General features: G+C 38.7%; 2 protein-coding genes across 10 annotated transcripts; both read right to left on the reverse strand.

The window, feature by feature from the left end:
* Positions 1-781: 781 nt before the first annotated feature.
* LOC135584093 (calmodulin-binding receptor-like cytoplasmic kinase 3) lies at positions 782-10,718 on the reverse strand. 6 transcript variants are annotated; one of them, XM_065159083.1, is made up of 8 exons: positions 10,448-10,717; positions 9,840-10,155; positions 9,250-9,501; positions 8,025-8,284; positions 4,090-4,255; positions 3,925-4,014; positions 1,653-1,951; positions 782-1,332 (listed from the first exon to the last, which is right to left on the reverse strand). In XM_065159083.1, the coding sequence occupies exons 2-8, from the start codon at positions 10,153-10,155 to the stop codon at positions 1,105-1,107; spliced, it is 1,611 nt and encodes a 536-aa protein (XP_065015155.1). In that variant the 5' UTR covers positions 10,448-10,717; the 3' UTR covers positions 782-1,104. The 6 variants fall into 6 exon arrangements, with proteins under 6 accessions (XP_065015155.1, XP_065015154.1, XP_065015159.1 ...); XM_065159082.1 differs by having other exon boundaries at positions 9,840-10,328; XM_065159087.1 differs by lacking the exon at positions 9,250-9,501 and having other exon boundaries at positions 9,840-10,328.
* Positions 10,719-11,960: 1,242 nt separating this feature from the next.
* On the reverse strand, positions 11,961-19,817 carry LOC103992036 (nonsense-mediated mRNA decay factor SMG7). Of its 4 annotated transcripts, none has more exons than XM_018829216.2 (8): positions 19,706-19,817; positions 19,081-19,177; positions 17,205-17,807; positions 16,981-17,103; positions 16,241-16,473; positions 14,182-16,148; positions 13,978-14,102; positions 11,961-12,502 (listed from the first exon to the last, which is right to left on the reverse strand). In XM_018829216.2, the coding sequence occupies exons 2-6, from the start codon at positions 19,150-19,152 to the stop codon at positions 14,204-14,206; spliced, it is 2,976 nt and encodes a 991-aa protein (XP_018684761.2). In that variant the 5' UTR covers positions 19,153-19,177; positions 19,706-19,817; the 3' UTR covers positions 11,961-12,502; positions 13,978-14,102; positions 14,182-14,203. The 4 variants fall into 4 exon arrangements, with proteins under 4 accessions (XP_018684761.2, XP_009409877.2, XP_065015397.1 ...); XM_009411602.3 differs by having other exon boundaries at positions 13,959-14,102; XM_065159325.1 differs by having other exon boundaries at positions 13,959-14,102; positions 19,326-19,760.
* Positions 19,818-20,340: the final 523 nt, after the last annotated feature.

Genomic DNA, 20,340 nt, shown 5'->3' on the forward strand with positions numbered 1-20,340 from the left:
TTTTTTTTAGATGGGTATTACATTCTAGAAGCAGTGCAGCTGACATCCGCAGTTGGGATGTGGATGTCATATAATCCGTTTATTTATATGTATATATATATATATATATATATATATATATATATATATATATATATATATATATATATAAATATAATTTGTTTTCTTATTTTATTTTATTTTTCCTGCAAAATCCTTATTATTCATATATAATCTGTTTGAAGAAAAATTAGTATATGACTGACACCACTTCGATCGTGTAAAGATTGACTCAATGCACGAGACTTTCAAAGAAGATTGTAAACTTATTCTTGCAAAAATATACATTAGTTTTGGTGACTAAAATCCTCATCACCAATGCAACACTGATCTGAATGTTTTATTCATGCTGAACAAGTCCGATAATGGATTCGTGCATGAAACTCCGTTCGTTTCGGAAAAACATCTTTATATATGATTACATAGCAACAATCATTTGTGGTATATATATATATATATATATATATATATATATATATATATATATATATTCATCTTTATATATGATATCATAGCAGCAATCATTTGTGGTGTATACATGTCATGTTGAAACTTATTCGTAAGTCTCAGATGATAACAATGTGATGGATAATAATGTGATGATCTAAATGGCCGCCCATGTCAAGCCAAGGGTTTTGGTGTTTCAAGTGGAGGAGATAGTTATGGATTTAAATGAAGAAACTACCAAGTCTAAAAATGTCATAATACTAACACAACCACTTCTACATTCGCCAGAAAAATATACAGCAAAACAAATGGACAGCATTTTACATGCACCAAATCTCATCAATCAAACAAACAAACATCATCATCCATAAGCAGCAGGATGAACATACTAGCTCAAGGGTAGTGGTAATATCATAGTATAGACCACCGAAGAGCATATTATCAAATTTCCTGTTGTGTGCATCCAACAAGATGTTTCAAATGTTGATATTTACAATCTCTATATTGTCCGCTATGTCCTAAAATAAATGCACAGGTAACAGCAGATATACTGTCCTTGGATCAATGGCATGAACAACAGATTTCCTTTGGCGACATCCTCTATCGTCGATGCCATCTTCACTGGTGCAAGGATCCCGACATTCCCCTTAGGGTCTTTCCATAACGTTTTCTTATTTCCCATAGTTGTTCTCCTACTTCTTTCATAGCAGGACGACTGGAACGTGTAGGGGCAGCACAATCAAATGCAAGGTCGAGCATCATCCCAATTATCTCATCATCAACGTTCTCCTCCAGTAATGGGTCCAATATGTCCTTAACATTTCCTTCGCTATGCTTCTTGAAAGCCTGCAGTAAGTGGCATATTTTAATTAGAGTGTGGGAGATGACAAATAGCTTCAGAGGCCAAAATCAGCAGAGATGTTTTGAACAAGTAACGGAACTAGTTATTGCATATTTGCAAACATCATTATGGATTTTATAGAAACCAGAGATTCATTTAGTCAATGTAAATTTTGGAAAAGAAATTTTACTATAGCATTCCGGACTAACTAAATATCTTTATTTAATTTGAGGAACTTAATTACCAGGACATATATGCAGCCAAGGGGCACAAGATTTCATGCAATGCAATAAGCTTTTGAGGAGAAAGAGACACCAATGCATACCCATCTTACAGTGATCCTTTCGTCAGCATTTCTTTTGAGATCTACTGGTCGCCGCCCGGAAATAATTTCAATGAGCAAAATTCCAAAGGAAAATACGTCGCTCTTTGGAGTGAGTTGATATGTCCTTAGGTATTCTGGATCAAGGTACCCAGCAGTTCCTTTCACTTTGGTTGATATGTGAGTTTGATCTGTGTCTGATAAACCACTCCTTGCAAACCCAAAATCAGACACCTTTGCTCTATAGCTTTCTGTCAGCAGAATATTTGATGACTTCACATCTCGGTGAATTATTGTTTTTTCTGTCAACACAACAATTCTTGTCACATCACATATTGAGCCAGATGAACTAGAACAGTTTTACATGGTACTGGTCCAATAAATTGACTGGAGAGTTTGCACATCTGGATGACATGTACACATCTTTGAGACCAATAAACTCATAAATACAGATTAAGCAAGGATGCACAAACTCCAATATCCTGGCACACTTGGCACATAATGCACCCACATATAGAAAGCATTGAGTTACATATGCATCAACACAATTAGAATAAATAAATACATGCATAATCCCATTGCTCAAGAATACCATGAAAAATTGGAAAATGTTTGTGACATTATTTGTGTAATGAACAACATTTTTCAAGCAACGGAATCTACAAAAGCATATAGTATGCGATTGAGTTCCTATAAACTTCATATAAACATATGCTTCTAGATACTTAAGCAGACTTAATTTCAGCCTACGATAAGTAATAACAAACTCACTGAAGAGAAAACAGAAGCTGTTATCATAACAAACAATCATTATTATATTTTACTGATACCAACCTTATTCAAGATGTAGCAACTAGTAACTACCACTTCAAAAGTTAAGCTCTAAACCAAAAAAAATATTTTTACTGTGATGTCCATGGTGACTCATCACCATCTTACTTGACTGGTGTTGACATGATAACATGAGGATGACAAATGATTACAAGAGACGACAATATAAAAATTTACTGATGACAGACAGACTGGAATTTTCATAAATAACATAAGGATGACAAAAAATGATTGCGACGGATGACAATAGATCAGTGTAAAGGATTCTATACATCACAACAGATGGCAACTGATGACAGTAGACCAGGAGAGCTTCATGATTCTGTACAACTTCTGGAATTTTAAACTTCCATTTCCTTTAGGCCAGTGTCAAGGAAGAGCCTGAAACCACCAGCAAGTTTAGATGTCTTTCAAAATAAGCATTAAGCTCTGTTGGAAATTGGCAACAGGTGCCTTCTTTACATAAAACGATTGATGTACACTCACTCATTTACATCATTTTCTTATGATCAATGACCCACGACAACAAGCATTCTATCAGATTCCTCAGTAACTGCAGGCAAGAGGTACTTGCCAAATGCCAATAAGGCAAGTTAATGTTTAAAGAGACCTAAGAGGCATATTACATTTCTAAATCCAAGGGGTAACCTTCCAGGGTATCTGTAGCCTCAGGAAGGTTATAAACGAACAAGATGCCAAGGATTGCTCCCTAGAAATTATCTGTTGTTTGGGCACAGATCATAAGCCTAGAGATGTTTTTCTTCCTTGAGTGTTTCTTTGAGCCATTAGAAGCCTGTTTAGTCTCTTATTCATGGTATCTATATCAATTCCATGATGATGATAATGTCATTCTATTTCCTTCTTTCCACTGCATGCATCACTGCCAAGGTTGTACGACAAGGTTCATTTTCATATTATAACCCTTCTTTCTGCAAAGAGAAGGGAAATGGGATAGGTTTTGGGTGTGGTGTCAGGAAGCTCCAGGTGTGCCATTTTATTGAACGGCTAAAGCTTAGTCTGAAAAATCTCCTTGTGAGAATCAAAGTTATCCAGGGAGCTAATATTTTGCCAATCTGGACTCTACAAGTAGTATTCTGACATCTAATGTGCGGTACTAAATACAAAAAAACCTGAAACAGTATATCAGCATACACAAATTTAAGCAATGAAGCAAAAACATAAACAATTTTGATCTATGGACCTACAAATGACATCTGCAAACTAGATATGTTCCATTTTGCCATGTCTTCACCAAAGAGATGCGACTATGACATATCATGCTCAGCAAACGACAAATAATATGCATAAATAATTCACTGCACTTGCAAGTAGCAATATGAAACTCTTAAATCTGTTTATAACTAATTGAATAAAGCATAAACAATAAGCGATATTTTAAAGGAAATTCACGAACAAGAATGAAAAACCAGTAATATAGCCTAACCTGCATATAGATGGAGATAAGTCAATGCGTGGGCAACATCAATGGCGATTTCTACACGTTGACTGAAGTCTAAAATTTTTCCACAGAGACCTGAAAAATGAGAAGATTGTATCAATTACTCTATCTTAAGGACACTACACAACATCAAGAAAATTTGAAGCATACCATCTAGATGCTCCCTCAGAGTACCATTTGGGACATACTCAGTAATTATAATGCGTTCATTTCCTTTGTCAGTGTAACCAAGCAACCTCACCAAATTATTATGTTCAATCTTTGCAAGCAGCTCAACTTCATTGCTGAATTCATCTCTCAAAGATGAAATTTGCTCCTAACCAGAAGCTAATTTTAGCAGATTGCATCTAGGTAATATAAAAAAAAGCAGACTTTTTATTGCGATTGCCAGTGATCCATAAATTTAAAGGTACGAAAAGATGGTCACAGCTGAAGATTAAGATTAAGCAGAACATTCAGACGTCAGGGAACTGAAGACACATTTTCCTCCCTCAATGTTGTGCGTATTGTCAAAAGAGTAGCCTGGTCCATGAAGTTACTGTCAGTGTATCACCATACACTGAGACCCAACTACTTGACACCTATGGCATACAAAGAGCTAAATGTAGATAACCTTACCCCCAATGCGGGAAGGTTGTCTCTAAGACCCAACTACTTGACACCTATGGCATTAAGTAGCCACAACATATATGTATACTATATTAAGTGCACTTTTCAATATAACATCACAAGATGACATGACACGTATGTACTACCATATTGTTGTGCCACCAAAACAATCTACAGAGCAAATAAATACAAACTTTTTGTCAGTTTGCAATCTTGCTCCAAATGGACACATATAGAAAAGTGGTGTTCAATACACTATCATCCCAAACAACTCTACCAAATTTATACCACGATGGACAAAATTGGTAGAAAGCAAAAAATTTCTACTATAATAATCACGTTTGTGGGACTGTGCTTGCTCCTGGCATCACTTGACACCTTGCAAAAGGAGAATCTAGACCTAATATGGTTGCCTTACTTTTTCTCAGAAGTCTTTTGTTTCTTAGTAATTTTGGTCTTACAAGTCACAACCCCCAATTCATCTTAATGGTTTGCTTGTTGTTTTACCCTAGGAATAACGTATGCAGTCTACTTGCATCAAATGTTGTGCCCTTCTTTCTTATCCTTTGTTAACTTGGCTGCATGGCAGACAACAATAGTAAGAAGCCCTTCCAATGTGGCTGCAACTGCTTTGAATGTCACTGTTGACAGTGAGATTACAACTTCAAGGATGAGCTGATTTCCTTTCAATCATCCGTGATGCTTGATTGTTACCATTGCTGCCTCTGGATTTACTGCTGAAGTCATCAAGTTTATCTATGGGCTGGCAGCAGGTGAGGATATAGTAGTACCCATCACAGTGTTTGGATCGAGAGCACTAAGAGGGGGGGGGGGTGAATTAGTGCAGCGGAAAACTTTCTGCGATTAAAATCGAAAGCTGCGTTCGAACGATAAAAACAACTTCTGTATGAAAGTTGATACTAAGCAAGGTTAAAGTCAAACTATGCAGGCAGTTTGCAGCTATGATGAAAACCAGAATATCGACGCAAACTGAAATCCGACGTTCGTACGAAGAAACTGATTTACGTCTAAATGCTGATTCGTAAATCACTTGATTAGATAAGATGCAGTTTAAGCAGGAGTATAAAGGCAGTGTGCAGTTATGGTAAAGCTCAAAACGTAAACGCAATCTGCAATATGATGATCATACGAAAAAGCAGATTTACGTCTAAACGCAGATTTACGTCTAAACGCAGATTTACGTTTGAACCTTGAAATTCGTTCGTAAAATCGCAGAGGGCAGTAAGCTATTGAGAAGTTTGCAGTGAAGGTAAAATGTTCAAAGGAAATGCAAACCGAGATTTAGAGTGATTCGGTCAATCTTGACCTACTCCACTTTTGGCTTCCTCCACCGACGAGGTCACCGACGTCAACTAGAGGCCTTCCTTCAATAAGCGAAGGCCAACCACCCTCTTACAGATTCACTCCTTTTGACGGGCTTAGGAGACAACCCTTACAGAAGTTTTCTCTCCTCTCTTTACAACTCAAACTTTGAAGAACAGAAAGAGGAGAACTAGCAGTTTTGAGCTCTAAGAACCACAGAAAGACAGCAAGATTTCGAGTGTATGTTCTGTGCTTTCAGTGCTGAATGGGTGGGGTATTTATAGGCCCCAACCCAGTTCAAATTTGGAGCTCAAATCTGTCAATTCCCGGAATTCCGGGATCAGGCGGTTGCACCTCCTGACTGGAGCGGTTGCACCGCCTGGCAGAGCTCGAAGACTGAGCCTCTGGGCGGTGCCACCTCTGTCAGGGGCGGTTGCACCTCTCTGCCAGAGCTCGAAGACCGAGCTCAGGCGGTTGCACCGCCTGACTGGGGAGGTTGCACCGCCTAGCAGAGCTCGAAACTTGAGTTCTGGCGGTGCTACCTCTTGACAGAAGAGGTTGCACCGCCCAGTCTCGCTCGGAGACTGAGCCCGGGGCAGTGCCACCTCTTGGCTGGGGCGGTTGCACCGCCCAGTCTCGCTGGGAGACATAGCCTGGGCGGTGCTACCTCCTGGCTTGGGCGGTTGCACCTCCCACAGCAATCAGGGTCCGAATGGGTTAATCCATTCGGCCCAATTTGATTCTTTCAGGGGCCCAATTGCCCCAAGATTAAGCTAATGGGATCACCTCCCATTTCTAACTTAATCAATGTGCTAACTACGATTATTTCCTAAGACATATTCTGCAGCTTGCTCCGGTGCGTCAATCGCTTCTTCCGGCGAGTTTCCGGCGAACTTCCGTCGATCATCCGACGAACCCTCGGTGATCCTCCTGCGGACTTCCGGCAAACTCCTGGACTTGCGACGATCCACTTGGCAAGTTCCGACGAGCTCCTTTGGCAAGCTTTTGGACTTCTCGGATTTGTTCCCGCAGAACCTCCGACGACTGTCCGAACTTCCGTCGAGCTCTCGAACTCCCAACGTGATCATTATCATGACTCCGGCGCAACTCCTACTGCATGTCTTACTTTCATCGTAGTTAATCTTGCACATGTAAACAAAACTTCGATCGAGATAATTAATCCTAAGCGATTAACCAAGTTGTCCGGCATGTCATTGGTCCCTCGACGCTTCGTCCGATTCTTCGGCGCATCGTCCTTTCCTGCGGCCTTTTGCCCAATCGGCCAGTTGGCTCCGCAACTCCGATATCCTTGGCACAATACCCGCTCTTCTTGGCCCGATGCCCGAGTCCACGGCCTGAAGCCTTCTGTCGATACGTCGACCGATCCACCGGCCCGACGTCCAATCTTCTGACATGTTCCTCCGGCACAACATGATTTTCCTGCTTTAATTGTCTCATCCTGATCAAGGCATCCTGTGTCACTCAAAACGCAGATTAAATCATAAACATATATCAAGTAGTTTCATCATCAAAATACGAGATTCAACACATAGAATGTGGTGGGTGATGAGAAAGACACCCTGATTATTAAGGATTGGCGAGATGGCCATATAATGCTTCGGAGCTAGTTTTAGAATGCCAGAACTGCCCATATTGCCAGAACTAACATATAGAAGTACTATTATCTGAAGTGCTTTGCATGTTACAGTATTGGGAATAATTTTATCTCTTACTGGCCAAGAGAAAGGTAGTGTACCATTAGCCCAAATGTTAAGCAGTTTATTACCTTGCTATCGTGATGCTACTGCTAAGAGAAAGTGATATTCCATTAGAATATGAGAACTACATGGACCGTACCTCCCTCTCTTGGCTTAAGTATAGATAGATCAGTATAAAAGATTCTAGCATAGCATTATAAATCAGTAAAAACAGACTTTATTGGTCATATAATAATACCCAAATTAAATATTTAGTTAAGCAAGTATCCTCAGTCAAATTGATATGCAATAAAAAAAAAATACACTAATAAAACCAACAAAATTATTGTGCATTTCAATAGAAGACTTAATAATAGTTATTCAGCAAAGTCTAGCAATACATCTTTGTGATTCTAAGCCTCATTGTGAAACCTCTAAGAAGACATATATTATTACCTTCTTTGCTCGCTTAATTGCGACGACTTGACCATCTGGTAAAACAGCCTTGTATACAGTTCCAAAGCCTCCTTCACCTAATTTCACTGAATTTGAAAAATTATGAGTTGCCCTTATTATCTGATTGATACTGAGATGTACTGATCCAATTCTGCTCAGTTGAGGAGATGATGAAAACCGAGATGGACTAGGAGGTACTCTTGGGGTCACTGGGATCTTTTCAGAGACCGAGCTTAACTCTAAAGATGAATTTAAATCCACTGAAACATGAAACAAATCTGATTAGGACACATTCAAACATGCTGCGAAAGCATAGTGCCATCAATATAGCAAATCATAGGGGCAGAATCCTAGGCCTATAGATCAATTATGGTAAAAAAAAAAAATGAGACTATAGGATCTATGTCAATATACTTTTCACATATCCACTGTATGCTTGTCTAACAGGAGTTGGCTTTGAACCATCAATTCTCTTCTATCTGTTTTTCCTTTAAAGCAAATGAAAAGGTAGCCATGTAAAATAACGGATGCATTTGCCTATATGTAAGAAATTAATTTCCTTGTCCTAGTCAACATGATATCTTTTGTTTTCGAAAATGAAAGTAATGTCTGTTCAACCAAACCATAAACCAAAAGAATCTTAAGGTATGATGAATCATTAGAAGATAGTGGAAGCATTTGAATCAGAGATAAAAAGAAATAAATCTATTGAAAGATGATAATTTCAGAAGATTGAGATTTTTGTAATGAGAATAGAGATTTCTAGGGATGTTAGTTCAAGCATGAAGCACTTGCTTCGCCCTACTTTGAAACAAGGAATTTGAGACAAAGCTCAGTCTGGAAATGTCAGTGTTGGTCAATGAAGCAATGAGCTTATCTATAAGTATATAGCAGACAATTAAAATGATAAAGATAGAATCCTCCAAGGATCTACTCCACCATGGCTCAATTAAAATTAAGCATAGAAGATCCAAAGGATTCCATCAAGAAACACGGGAGATTCTAGTATCATTTCAGATGAATAGAAACTCTTCCAAGGATTAGCCATATGTGAAATCAACAGCTACTATAATAAAACAAGAAGCACCAACAAGGCAGCAACAAGACCATAAAGCAAGGATCCATCTAGTAGATCTGGTTGTATCATCCTTTGAAGTTAGTGAACTGACAACAAAATGAAGAAAGTAGACAAATCTGTAACAGCAGCTTTTCATGATTGACTCACTCGATTTCAATTCTCTGTCTAGAACACTATGCTCACTTTTTTCCTTTCGTTTCGCATGAAAGCAAGGACAGAGGACACCACAACATAGGAGGAGCATTCCTGGAATAGCGAGAGGGATATTCTGTGGTTCTGAAGACGTATATTCTTTCTTTTCTTCATCTGACAGATCCAGTTTGATCCCCTGACTAAGAATTGTGACATTTTCTGATGACTGTAATAAGAGTTTCCTCCCCTCTTGTTTGAGTGAGTCCACTACAATAGGTCATGTGAACATAAGATGCACATATTCAATTAACCAAATTCTGTAACATCGCTATAGGACAAAAAAAAGGGAAAACAAACACTACAGATATGTATATCCATCTGATACCTATAAATAGCTTTGTTTATCAGGTATTTAAACTAATTTCAACATAAATAAGTTCAAGAATGGTAGAAAACTAATTCTATGAAAAAGTAATTAATTCTATCCATTAACCGTCTACCCGGACTGAGTTTCCTATATGCGGTCTCACATCCTTTACAAGTCGTTCCTGAGTGGTTGCAGAACAAAAATCTTTTATAAGGTTACCCATTTGTCATGAATTTACCAGAGATGGTACTGCACTTGACATGAACGAATGCGGTGAAGTCCTGATCGCAGTAGTTCTCTCCGATTGTTGTCCACGATTCCACATTGGCGTCACAGGTGAAGCAACCATTCTTGAAGTAGGATTCGAGTGCCTTGCAGATCAAAAAGGCATCATCCATCCTTATCCCATTAATCGAGAGGTAATACTCACCCCGCGATCTCAAGTAGTCAACCTGATCGTATCCGCATGCCTTAGAAAGTGTCGGAACTGAAGCAGACACCAAGCCCCATGGCAATTGTGCTACAATCAACAGATGCAGAGCCAAAGAAGCCATCTACCAATAATTCTGAACACAGAAAACCCTTCACAAATCGTATTCTGAGCCGCGGTTTAAGTCCTTGGATCGGATAAAACCGCCTCAGCAGAACCAACAAATGGAAAAGTAACTAATTCCCCGAACCTGGGAATAGAAACCCTGAAAGGATAACGTCCTTAGATCTCTTATGTCTAATTCGTTACAGGTTCAAAAAAGAAAAAAAAACCATGAATTAACTAAAGCACATCATCCTGGTAAGAGGTTGATGCATCTATCAAAGAATCAGAACAGGAAAAGGGGATAAGGATACTAGGTCCGGCCGCGAATCAAGAGTCTGGATAAAGCTCACTTCAAGAAATCCAGAAACTGGGGGAAAATAATGGTGGATGCGAAGGTGGGAAGCTTTGTAGCAGACAAGGGAGGAAGAGCCAGTCCTGGAAGCAAGGGAACGAGAGTTCCGGGAAGCGGCGGCTGCCTGTCGAGTCAAAGGCGGAGGGTGGAGGTGAGCGGGGCGACGGCGTTATCGCCTTGACTTCGTTGGAAGAACAACCTTTGGCGGCGATTCAATAGCGAGGTGTGGTATGGTCACCACCTCGGTTGCCATGATCTCCTCCATACGTGGGAGATCAACTGATGATGCCTTGGTTGGATGGCTGCCACGTCTTCAGTTAAGCCAATCTGTTTTCCTCAAATCGAAATTTTGATTTGGTCCAACTTATCTGACTCTGCACGGTAAGCTCATCGGATGTCTTCATGACCTCTACCCGAGATTCTGGTCACCGTCGTCAGAGTATGAAGTTGTTTGATTTCACAATGATTCCTCTTTGTTTTTTAGATGGTATCATCGTCAGGACTCACTGCTGTACGTCCACCGCAGATTGCCGTCACCGCCACGAACGCACACTCCGACTAGTTTGGACGATGGGAATACCGTTGCCTTATTTACCGTTTCCCTAAATTCGGGTCACCCCCCGTGAACGGCTGCTGTTCGCACGATTCGTCATCTTCAAGCCTCACATGAAAACTATACGCGAGAAAACTTATGCTACACGAGTTTAGCACCATATCGGATTTAGAACGAGCATCGAGATCTGAAAATAAATAGATTTTTAAATTTTCAGGAAACTTGGTTTTGTGTATGAAATTGTTCTATATTCAATTCAAGTTATCCAAAAAGAATAAATTGGGCAAAAAATCATTCTCTTTTTTTTTGAAGTGTTGAAATCAAAATTTACAATCATTAAAATTATAAATGTGCTAATCAAAATAAAACCGATTCTGAACCGGTTTCAATTTCATTTTGAATCGAAGACAATTCATAATAAATCGGACTAAAGACATGGAAGAGGTACTGTTCTGGACGGAAAAAAAAAAAAGTAGAAAGTAGTTAAGGAACAGAGGTACTGTCCGGGAAAGAAGCAAAATGAACGTCGAGAGACTTTTAGGGAATTTGTCCAAAGGAGATACATCAGCCCATGTCAAATTATTAATCTTCAAGCAACTTTCACTCTTCAACATAGCTGACACTAGGAAACTGCGATGAACTCCAATTTTCAAGTCAAGTTGCAATGCTGATCTAGTGATGAGGAGGAGCAGAAAACTAGAATAGCAAGCAGGAGTCCCAAACACCGGTTTCAAAAATAGGTGAGTCATAGCATACTCTTGTAACAGTAAGATGCATAGCATACTCTTGTAACAGTAAGATGCATCAAACCTCTTGTGATAGCCACAGAAAACAAATCCAGATTGAAGTACAGATCCTTGAAAATATAGTGGCGGTTGGATTGCATGACACACCACACATACCTTATAGACAAGTGCAATTACTACTAAGCCAGAGATGGCAGCTACCATAATCCATACAAATTGTTGCAAACATATAGGATATTCTAGTTGGAAGTTCGAGGTCTTCCAAGTTATTGAGCTAGGTGATAAAGCAAACCACACCAACTGAAACTCCACACCACTATATAAAACAATTTAAGTAAAAGTATCCTTAAGGCAACATGAGTAATGGATTCTCATCTCCTGCATTCTGAATTAATTACCATCACCAAGTAACCTCCGATATGAAATCACTTTGTGCAGTTACATATCTCTTTCTGCGACCAATATCTTCCTACTACTGATGTAGACACCTTATTTTAACAGCTAAAACCCAGATGCTGGTAGATGAAGTACACCGAAGCCTGCCATGTAAGGCAACTCTATGGTGGAACAATGGTTGCCACCGAGGAGCAAAGTCCGTGAAGATCTCACATCGTTTTAACTTTTGAACCATCAAGTATGTGTTGGACTTTCTCACGATAACTCCAAAGTCGACAACGACCATCTTTGCTCTTCGGCCTGGTAGTCTCGGAGCATTCTGGAAAGACAAGTGACTTGATTATTCCCAGGTGATAAACATCAACATATACCAATCAATTAAAGTAACTCTTGGTGGCAGAACACCAGATAACAGACTAATATAATTTAACAATTAATCATAATCCAATTAACAGTGTTTGAACACAAACTTCTCATTTGAGTTATATATAAAAAAAACCCTTTGCATAAAAATTTTCAAATGAAAAATCTTAATAAGAAAATACTTTCGAAACTTGTTGACCCAAACAAGCAAATCAAGAAAGCATGTACTGCATAAACATAATCATTTGAAACAAAAAGAATAGCAAGACAAAACATCAACCTAAATGTACGATTTAAATAAACCATTTGAAACAAAAAAGAAAAACCAGACAAAAAAATCTACCTGAGCCAGAATATGAAACTGCCTTCAATTAACTTCACATATGCAAACTTTAGTATGTGGACGCTTACGCGTTACACCAAAAAATGCAGTAAAAAGAGGTTGAAGTGATAAGGATTAAGGACACAAGGCAAAGTAACAACAAGAAACATAGGACCAAAACAATGATATTGGTGTGCATTAAACAAATTATCAAACTCACTTAATGGCACCAATCATGATCTAGCAAAACTGCAGCCGAATGTTATTTGGTAAAAGCAAAATTTTCCTCAGGAAACACATCATTAACTTCATTAACAACAGAAGGATAAAAAGAAAAAAAAAAGCCTTAGGAACAGCTAATCCACAAATATGACCTCAAGAAACTTGATTGGGATGGAACAATGTCCAACAAAAGGGCATCCGTAGTTATGTTTGCATGTGATTCAAACACCATAAACTAGAAAAGCAAAACAAAATCATATGACACCAGTCATATGCAACAAAGGCAATCTCTTAGGCACCATATTTAGATTTCAGATCTCAAAATCAAAAAACAAATTTAAATATCTGATTTTAAAACTGAAGAACACAAAAGATAAAAGACCAAGGATATTAACATCAGCAGTTAAAGTAATTTCCTTATGTGTTTTGCTTAATCAGTAGGTAAATCATCTTCATCCTATGGAACTAGTCAAGTGCATCTCATATGATAATAGCAAACAATCTCAGCAAGTGACATGACAAAATTTATCTTTTGATAAGTTTTCACGAGACACTTGCATAAGAACAGAAAGCAGAGGTAACCAAAAAGGATCAAATCCAGTACATAAGGTTCCTGTCAATACGGGATCGAGGGAGGGTCAACCAAGTAAAACAATAAAACCCATGTGACAGGATAAGAAAGTGGAAACTCATGGATCTGAAGTCTGATATCTATCCATATCTCCAACAGTATAGAAAGGATTCCTGGAAACACAATTTAACCTTCTTTTCCCCTAAACAAAAGCAGCCTAGAAAGAATCAGATCAAGCCTTTTTTTATCTGAAAACTATAAAAAGTGGTGGAAAAAAGTTTAAGCATCAACGTGTACCAAATTTTAGTCCAAGCACCTGCAGCACTCCAGTGACTTTCCATGTTCAAACATAAACCTGACATCATTTAGTTTGCAAAGGTGGAACCAAAGTCGATAGGCACCAGGCTAGAGGTCCCTTGTTTGCAAGATATTCATCCATCACTAAAACAGAACAATGAAATTAGATAAGGGTATGAAAGTTTCTGAAGAAATATATAATATTAGTTCCTCCTTTTGTTACCAATAGTCATCTTCACAAAATTTCACACGAAGTATGGGCTAGACCAAAGAGATTGTGCTTGATGTTGTTCAGGTGGCAAACTCTGCTGTGGATTTAGTTGCTGAAGCTTCTGCCCATTGTAAGCTTTCAGTTGCTGAAAAAGCTGAAAATCATGCCATTTTTGCTCATCTGCCACTTGAGTTTGCACATTAGATACTTGTTTCCCAGGAAATGGGAAGCTGGAAGCAGCACTAGAGGCAGTAGTGTTGTTCATATTAACATATGGAAACCAATGCGTATTTTGATTATATGAGTTTGCCGTTCCCATTGCTTTGGTTGATGAAGATTGAACATCATCTAGCCAGCTGTAATCATCAACATCAGGCTGCTGTTCCTTTGCAAAAGAAGTATCACTTGCTCCATTCAGTTGTTTAGAAGCAATAAACCTAAATCCAGGAGGGGGTCCAGAGTGCCTAACTGGACGACTCACAGGATTTTTTCTTAATGATGGCAAGGCTGAAGAGAGGTTCATGGTCATGCCATCAGAGCTTAATCCTGAAGGCACTATAGTATCAAGTGTAGATGGAAACACATCTTCTGCAGCTTTAGTCTGGCTAGAGAGTGTGCTGTTGGCACCTAAACTGACAGGAAAAGAAAATAAAGGTGCAAATGAACTAAGCTGCGAGTTACTTGAGCCTTCTTGCAACATATGCTTATTCAAGTAACCATTTTCTGTTATGTTAACATTTTTCAGTCCATCAGACAAAAATGCATCTTGCTTCATAAACCATCTGGAATTGTCAGAATTCACATACTGCAAAGGTAGCTGTGAGACATTAGTGGTAGATGGATGTAGTTCCAAACTCACATTGGATACTGCCGACATCGGAAAACCATCAGAATGTACAGAAAGATGCTCATGAGTCATCAAATCAGTTGCTAAAGATGCTTGTACAGGGTTGACTAAGTCATAGGTATTCAACACCGAAGCAGATACATCCGGATACTTCTCAGCAGTTGTAGGCTTAAAGACAATTACTTCTTCATCTTCTTCTCCTTCCACATATAATTGTACCTTGGTTTGAGTCACTCCAGGATTATATGTCCTTAATGCTACTCCAAGATCAGCCACACTCTCATTCTGACTTCCCTGTTCAGTAACATTTGAATCCAATGGACTTGAAAAGGTAGGATCTATTTCACCTTTGAATGATAAAGGCTCTGTACCCACTATAAATTTCTTGACGCTAGGATCAAAATATATTCTCTGCTCATCAATTGAAACAATATTCATAAGAGACTGTCCAGCTGCTAGAATCCTCTGGACACGGGATACTTTGTCCTTTTTGCCTCCATCATTCATGTAGGCATGCATCCTCGAAAAATCCAAAATGAATTGCGCTGGCACTAAGGGTAAGAAACCTCTTAACTCAAAATCCTCCCATAGTGCAATCCTACTACCACTTTCTCCATCATCATACCTACTCATGTTAAAAAAGCAGGTTTCATCCTTGTCACCAGTAGCAGATGCAAGTCCTGTCTGAATAAGTTTATTCATTAATGAGACAAATTGATTCCAGAAAACTGATCTTGCACCTGCTTGCTTTTCCTCTGCATCAATACCTGCTGCTACATCTGGATGACATGCCAACCACTCGATGAAAACCAGAATAGCTGGCAAGAGATAGCTTGATGTAGCATCATGCAGCTCTATGCATCTCTTGAGGATGTATCCAGCAAACTCAAAGGCAGCAGTGAATGCATTCTGCAGCAACACTGTACGCTGCAGAATCTCAGCATATGACTGGTTTTCAGACTCTCTTTTCACATTGTGTACAGTGAATATCAGAATTGCAACAAGCCTCAAAATGATCAATGCATTTTCAGAAGCACCCAGACCAAAATTAAGCTCCTCTTCAGGACCAGAAGAAAGGAGCACATTTAGATCATTAATCACAGATGATAATACCTCTCCAAAAGTTTCCAAGCTGTTGAATGCAGTAATCAAATAACTTTAGCATTATCAAACTTTAGCATTATCAAGAAGTCTTACTGGAAGGGAATTAATTTGATCAAGTACCTCATCCGTGTGAAAAGGATGCCATTAAGACGAACAAAGCAAGTGGAAAAGGCTTTAAACACTTCTGACATAGTCAACTCTTGCTCGTTGGTCGCAGTCACTTGAATTTTGGTATCTTTTAGGAGAAACTTTGCATCCCATCTTCCTCTACCTCTCCCAGCTGAATGCGAAGACAGTCGTCTGCCTGGAGCAGTTTTCAAATTGCCATACAGCAGAGAGTAACCTTGACGATTCTGTAGAACAGTAAAAACTAAAGATCAAGACGAAAGGAGAATAAGTGGAAACATCAAATGAATGACAACCCAACTCTTTAACTTCATGATATGCAAAAGTAAATAATCTGCAATAACCTAACTTTAAAAAAAAATTAAGAGAGAGAGAGAGAGAGTGAAGCCAGTGTTGCTCTTATTGAGTAGGCCCATAAGTCATGTATAACATTACCAAAAAAATCAGCCATAATCCACCACAACATATATTCTAAATTCACATCTACATAATCCAGAGAAACTTGAAAAGTAATAAAAAGTTATTTAGCATGGTAAAAATCATCATCATAACAACTGACTACACAATCATGCAGTCCAAAAGAAACAGAGCAAACATGGAATTGTAACTCATGTCAGAACTGTTTAAACTAGCCAAGGGATGCAGTAATGATGGAAGCATGGACCAAGTTAGGGATAACACAACAGAATACAAATTATGGAACAGTGTCCCAGTTGGTTGCAATGAAAACATACCTTATCAAAAGCGATGATCAAGTTATCTCGTGCTGTTGAAAAGGGTATTTCCACTGCCAAACTTCTGAAGTACCAGTAGACTGCCAACAAGTCATCACCTGAGTAGGAAGCAAGTATTGCTAGCTGCAAGGATAAGCTCATAAATATGAAAAGTAACATGACTTAAATCAAGAGAAGCTCTAGAAGGTAGTAAATGCTCTAATTAAATAACATATGACCAATACCTGATGATGTGGATTACCACTCGAAGGACAAAGAGAAGCAGACTGCAAGTAGTAAGTTGAAGCAGCTGCATAATCACGACTAACGGAGTCCCTCTCTCCATATAGTTCTTTGTAGCGAGCAAGGTCCCCTAAATATATCAGACAACGATGACAAGACATAAGCCCTTTCTTTATCTCAGCCAATTTCTTTTCATCTTTTGCCAAAACAATTTCTTTCTCAATGCCCTCACTGAAGTAATTCAAAGGCAGGCCATATTTTACACTGATCTTCAATATCAGATCATGGTAAAATCCAGTAGCTTCTGTTAAGAAGCTTTTAAAAACTGAACGGATTTTCTTAATTTTATCAGGCCGGACGAGAACCTTCCCACCAAAAGTTGCATTTGATCCGGCCGAGGCTGCTGCGTTAATGTGCTGCCTGAACTCCTCAATTCTTCTGTAGTGCAGTTGCCACAGGACAAACTCCACATCATGCTTTTCTGAAAAATCATGATCTTCAAGAATTATAATCTCATAGTTTTCACGCATTTGCAGCCAAGCATTAGGGTCTGAAGGAAGTTTTAACTTTGTGGACCTTCGCAGCCCATTCTCCAATTCAACGTTCTGTATAAAAAAAAAAGACAATTACAATTTCATGAAGATGGTAAGACAAGTTCAAACGTGGAACAGAATTTACAAAGCACCACTGCACATACAAAAAATAAAAATAAGCCAATAAAAAAAAAAAAAGTAGCATAAGTGGGATTAAAGATTTTAATTTCGAATAATACCACCCGTACCAGATGGTACGTACCGGTCTGCCAGTAAACCGATACGCGGACCGCCCGTTACCAGGCAGTATCGTAGATTAGGATTGTTTCCGTCCTGTTACCACCCTAAATCGGTCAGTGACGGTCGATTTCGACCGTCGCCGTCCACTACCAGATGGTATTAGCCGAGAGAGAAGAAAGAAGAGGGAGAAGAAATGGGAGAACCTAGAGATCCGGAGCTGCTCTCCCTCGACGATCCCGATCCATCGTCGCCCTCTCTCGCCGGACAACGCAGATGATATGTCACCTCCTCCTTGCCTGAGACAACAAGGCCACGACGTTGTCGACGACTTCTCCTCATCCGCGTTGTCAAGGCGATGTCGCCTTAAAAAAAAAAAAAAAAAAAAAAAATATATATATATATATATATATATATATATATATATACACCAGAACGTACCGCTCAGTATACCGCACCGAGTTAAGCTCGATACTCCGGTACGATACGAAATTACGAACCTTGGGTGGGATAATTATGCTCCACAAGGATAGAGCAAAACTTAAAAGCTCCATAAACAACAAAATTATTAATTTTAATCTAATACAAGATTGACATTATTTATAAAAAGGTTGGTTATAGTTACTTCGTTTTGCCATTGAGTTTGCAATTTCAGATAAGTATTTAGCTGCCTACGCACAGGAGGCAAATATAATGGTTATACATTCTGATTTATAAAGTACTTCATAAGATACATATCCTTGCATGGACACGTGCACCAGAATTTGTTACAGACATGTATCCACTTCTCCAACTCGACAAGGGTACAAGATAGGACAGACAGGAGAAGATTAATCTTGTAAAATATTAATATGAATGTGAAACACTATAAGTTCATAAACAGCCTTAAGAACATAAATGATCCACTTCTTGTACTGTAACTTGTCTCTAGCAGGATTGAATAATTTAAGGAGTCTTATTTGTGACCCGTAGAGACGTGATTACATACCTAACAAGGCTTGTGGGTGTAGACACCAGAGTCCTTACGATGAGACAAAAAAAATGGTATAATTGCAAAATCTAAATAGCAAGATCCAATCTTAAACACAAGACGTTTACGAGCTCATACCTTTTCAAGAAGTCGCTGTGCAAGCTCCCCAGGCGAGGTGGAAGAAGACCTAACCATTGGCGCGGTCATCATCCATCAAAGAAACAGTTGGCCCTTGCTAAGGTAGAAAAAACAGGGCAGCTTTAGACCGACGAATGCATAAAAAAATCATCCGAAAAGACGAACAACGTCTATTATGAAAAAAGGGGAAAGGGCATAAAATCACCAATGATGACAAAAATCTAATTCTAGGCATGCCAATTTACCAAAGGAACGGTCATCACTCGATTCTCAATTCAAGAATCGGGAGCCATCAACATGCCCTTCTCCAAAATATCTCAATTTTCGTTCAAACCCCCAAGATCTTCCACCCTAGCCCTAACCGAAAACCTAATTCTACAATCACCACCAGCGAACCATTCAATCGATCACAGGCTCCTCAAAACCAATCTCCGAACGCATATTCAAGACGAGAGACACCAATCCGCACAATCTGAACCTCAAGCGTCCGGATTCGACGGAAACCCACCGAATTGACCCCCAAAATACGCAGACGGCCGCAAGAACAAGGTCGATGCCTGCGTTGCTTGATCAAGACCGCATATGTTCCCCCTGAGATCGTGGTCGAAAAGGAGAAGAAACGTACCTGGCCCCGAAGATCGAAAGCAAACGGAGAGAGAGACGAAGCATTACCCAAGGCGGCGTCGCCGTCAAAGTGGGGAAACAGAGGACCGCCAAATTTATAATTTTGGTTTTATTTTTAATTTACTTTTTTCTTTAGCTTAAACTAAATAAGAAGACCGTCTATTTATAATTTTGTCCGGTAAATTTATCTTAAAAAATCAAGAATAAATTTCCTAAAAACACTCTTTTTTAAATTTTTTTCCTGTCCTATTTTGATTTTTTTTTCCAAAGAGAGCTCGTGCTTTTTTTTACTTAGACAAAAATACACTCAAACCACTAATTTGTCTTTTTCCTTATTTCCTTTCCTTTTAGAATAAATCCTAATAAAACAATGGATCGATTTAAGTAAAATTAAATAATATTATTTTTTTTTCCATTTAAGGGTTATATTACTTTTAGGGTCACAATGTTTTTGGGTTCCATTTAAGATAAAATTAAATAATATTATTTTTTCCATTTAAGGGTTATATTAATTTCATTAAATTAAAAACAGCGTGACTTGCATTCCATTTTTTTTAATTCTTATTTTTCTAAAAACAGCGTGACTGTTTTCAATTTTTTGGGCTTTTAAAATATGTATTCCATATTTACTTCAAC

This window comes from Musa acuminata, chromosome BXJ3-7, assembly GCF_036884655.1.
Source record: "Musa acuminata AAA Group cultivar baxijiao chromosome BXJ3-7, Cavendish_Baxijiao_AAA, whole genome shotgun sequence".
NCBI classification, from domain to species: domain Eukaryota; kingdom Viridiplantae; phylum Streptophyta; class Magnoliopsida; order Zingiberales; family Musaceae; genus Musa; species Musa acuminata.